At 33.1% G+C, this 4,311-nt stretch overlaps 1 protein-coding gene across 1 annotated transcript; it reads left to right on the forward strand.

Annotated features, from left to right (window-relative positions):
* The first annotated feature begins 216 nt into the window (after window positions 1–216).
* Window positions 217–1,503, forward strand: LOC120089949 (acyl-CoA--sterol O-acyltransferase 1-like). Its single transcript, XM_039047396.2, has one exon. It carries the CDS (start codon window positions 276–278, stop codon window positions 1,329–1,331), a length of 1,056 nt encoding a protein of 351 aa, XP_038903324.2. The 5' UTR covers window positions 217–275; the 3' UTR covers window positions 1,332–1,503.
* The last annotated feature ends 2,808 nt before the right edge of the window (window positions 1,504–4,311 follow it).

Below are 4,311 nucleotides of genomic sequence, written 5' to 3' on the forward strand. Positions count from 1 at the left end.
ACATAGTGGTAAATTCACTTGCAAATAAGTTTGAAAATACAATTTTAAACTCTTTTTTATTATATTTCTTTTCCAATTCATTCCGCGTGATTCATTTCTAGCCATTAAAATAATCATTGGATAATTTTTCAAAAAGAAAAAAAAAATCATTGGAGAAAGGAAGGAAACAAACAAAATATTATAAAAAAAGTGATTTAAAACTATAAATTTTAATTTACCTCCTTCGTCTTCACTTCCATTTCTAGAGAGAGAGACAAAACTAGAGAGAGAAAAAAATGGAGGGAGAAATCATCAACTTGACCAAGGTATGGTTGACCGTCTGTATCTCTCTCTGTTACTGCCATACCGCCGGAAAACTCATCTCTCCCGGCGCCGGCCGCTTCCTCGCCATCGCCCCCGTCGTCGTCCTCTTCTTCCTCCTCCCTCTGCAACTCACCTCCATCCACCTCGGCGGCGCCACTGCCTTCTTCGTCGCTTGGCTCGCAAACTTCAAGCTACTCCTCTTTGCCGCTGGCGACGGCCCTCTCTCCACCACTCCGCCGCTCCCTCTCCGCCGATTCCTAGCCCTATCTTGCTTACCGATCAAGATTCTTCAAAACCCCTCGGAGAAATCGAGCCCTAAAAATCGCTCCGAAATCCTAAACGAAAAACCCAAATCGCTCCTCAACTACTCGATTAAAGCCCTAATCGTCGGTTTGATGGTGAAATTGTACGATTACTCTGAGTTTATTCACCCGAAAGTTCTGTTGTTCATTTATAGTTGGCACATTTACTTTCTCCTTGAGATTATTCTGGCCATTACGCAGTTTTTTGGTCGGAATCTTCTCGGAATCGAGCTAGAGCCGCAGTTTCGCGATCCGTATTACTCGACTTCGCTTCAGGATTTTTGGGGAAGGCGATGGAATCTGATGGCGACGAATATTCTTCAGCCGACGGTTTACAAGCCGACGGTGAAGATCGCAAGTAAGGTAATCGGGCGGATGTGGGCGCCATTGCCGGCGGTGATGGCAACGTTTTTGGTATCGGCAATGATGCACGAACTAATATTTTACTATTTAGGGCGAATGAAGCCAAACTGGGAGCCCACGTGGTTCTTTGTTATCCATGGAATTGCTTTGACGGTGGAGATTCTGGTGAAGAAGATGGTGGGTGAGAAGTTTCGGTTACCGGCGGCGGTGTCTGTGCCGGTGACTCTGGTTTTGATCTTCTCGACGGCGATTTGGTTGTTTTTTCCGCAGTTCGTGAGGTTGAAGTTGGACGTGAGAGCGTTTGAAGAGTACGCGGCGGTGGTCAGTTTTGTGAAGAAAGTCGCTTTCTCATTGGTCGGTTGAGTTTTTTATTATTATTTTTCTTTTCATTTTTTTTTTAATTGGTCAATTCGGGTTGGGTGTTGTATTAATTAGATAATTACATTAAGAACTTTTTGTTTCTCTTTAAGAGGTAAATTTCACGAGAATAAACTTAGGGTAATGTATGTTTATATTAAAAAGGCTTTTATCCCCATTTTGCCCCTCATTTTACCTTCCATACACGCATCTCTTTCTCCAACACATCTTTTCAATAAGAATCTCTTTTTGTACAATGTAACTATCACATTTTAAAACAAATCTTCCTCTTATATAAAGAAAACATACAATGAAACTACTCCGTACAAGATTTGAAAATGAATAATTCTTCCAACGAAATTCTATCATATGATAGGTAACACAATCAAAAACGTATCATCATCGAAGGTGTGTCATCTATATTTTTTTTCTTCCTTTTTTTTGTAGATTTGTTTCTTGAGACATTTCTTGGGACATTGTTTTTCTCTCTCTTATGGGTCTCTCCTTAATCACTAGGTTTTTTTCAAGAGATTTGACCGTGATAAACGTAACATCAAATACATATAGTTTTATAATTATTTTTTTCATTACTAAACTTATGTAAAATGTTTATTATTCAAACTAAATGATATATATATATATATACGTTCAATAATCAAATTCTACCATAAAAATTTTAATTCTAACAAAATTTAACCACGTGTCTTTTAACTAGTTGTTTTAAATGACAAAATTGCTAGAAATATTTTTAAATATAGCAAAATGTCACTGTCAATCAATATATAGTGACATTTTATTATATTTGTAAATAAGTTAACTTAATTTCCTATATTTGAAAACAATCTACAAATCTAGGTCACAAACGGTTTATATATATATATATATATATATAGTGAATTTTGAGTTATGGCAAATGGAATCAAGTGAAAATAATTATATTTCACTACCATGGTTTAAATCGATTGATTAAGATGTGATTCGAAAGATCCATTTTGACTGCTTTTGTCTTTGTTGTGTGATGGGCAAACTAGTGATGTAACTCAGTTGCTCATGTTTTAGCTTTTCATGCCCACATGTATCAGTGTTTAGATGTGTGGCTTGAAGATTATCCTCCATAACGGGTGTTCAAAAAACCCAGTAACTCGACCAACCCGGACTACCCAACCCAAATCGCAAGGGTTGGATTGGATTGGGTTTTTGTTTAAAAAAAATATTAAATTCGAGTTGGGTCTCGGATTACTCTATTTCAGGGTCGGGTCAACCCGACCTGACCCGAATATGTATATATATATATATATATATATATAAAGTTAAGAAAATAGTCAAATTAAAAGAAAAAAAGAACCGGTGACCCAACCCGGCCCAATCCGAAAATTTTGGGTTGGGTTGTCCCTCCAAAAAAAATTAATAGGGTTCATTATTAGTCAACCCAAATTTTTTAGTTGGTCCACAAAAATCTTCTAATCCGGTTCAACTCGGACTATGTACACCCCTATCATCCATAGGTGGATTCTGCTATTTGCTTTTATTTCCTTTCTATTTGAGATTTTCTTTCTTTTAATTGCTTTACTAAAAAAATAATTTTTTTCATTATAAAATTAAATTTGAGGGTGATCCAATTTTGAAGGATGTTGATGAATGAGTTACAAGGCTAATAGTTTTACTCAAGTAGACATATGGAAGAGAAATTACAAAATACATTAAATTCAATCTCAATTCTAAGATAAATTTTTTATTGTGTTTTTTTTCCTACACCATGTAGAGTGAGGGATTAAAACTTTGACCTCAAGATTAATAATAGAAATATATATCAATTGAGTTATCAGGTTGGCCTAAGTATAGTGATTATTAAGTGCCATTTTTTTTTAATAAAAAAATTGACTTCTTAAAAAAATAATAATATTTCTAGATTTAACATAAAACATAAGAATAACAAAAAATGTAAAACTTTTAACACTTATTTTACTTTATTTCACTAATCAAAGCCAAAATACATGTTTGTTGTTTTTATTTAAAATCACTTATAATGTTATAGAACATGACACGAAACACATTCTTCACTCAATAACTTAAACGTTTAAAGTTGAATAATTCAATTAAGAGAGAAATATTAATTTTATCTATATATATAGACCATTTAATTTTTTTTTGAAATAGGATGTACTTAGTGTATTAATATTGTTGGATTTTCTTACTCTTAATATTTTCATGATAAAAAATCTGAAATAATTTACTAAAACTTTTAATATTTTAAAGAATTTATTACTTAGAACTCGAAACAAAAAGTCTAAAGCTATTTGAATCACTTAGAATTCAAACTAAATGTGTTTTTTAAAAAAATACTCGTATTGATGATGTGACAGAAATAAGATACGTGGCAAGCGACCAACAGATGGATCACATAGTTGACATGACGTCAACATTTTTTTAAAGATTTATAAACAAATAAACAAAAAAAACCATTAGAGAGCATTTAATGCTCATTACCGTTGGTAATCTTAATATATATATATATATATATATACATAATTTTATTTTCATCCATTGAAAGGGAGACACGTGGCATGCTGTCTCCCCATCTCCTTGCGACCGACTGCACCAAATATTATTATAATTTAAATTGTTTAATTTTAAAGCCAACCAAGACTGCAACACGTGGCACTCAGTCTCTATTTTCTTCTCCCCCATCTATGAGACCAGAAAATTACATGAAAAATATAAAAAATTCAGCAACACTTACTTTGACTTATTTCACTCGTAGTAATATTTAGGTATATCTTAATATCACCTATTTTTTTACATCATTTTTCTCATTTACATCTAAAAAATATAAAAAGTAAAATTTTCACATGACAAATTATGATTGAACAATTTGATGAGAGTCACAAAGATAGATGATTCCTGAGATGTATATAAATATTTTTCTTTCATTAATCAAGATTAAGAACACATGTTTCTTCTTTTTATATAGAATCACACATAAAGC

This window comes from Benincasa hispida, chromosome 11 (assembly GCF_027475165.1).
Source record: "Benincasa hispida cultivar pf3 chromosome 11, pf3_genome.v1.1, whole genome shotgun sequence".
NCBI classification, from domain to species: domain Eukaryota; kingdom Viridiplantae; phylum Streptophyta; class Magnoliopsida; order Cucurbitales; family Cucurbitaceae; genus Benincasa; species Benincasa hispida.

Excerpts from the sequence above, each read along its gene's own strand:
- LOC120089949 (XM_039047396.2), top strand. The coding sequence starts at position 276 with ATGGAGGGAGAAATCATCAACTTGACCAAGGTATGGTTGACCGTCTGT.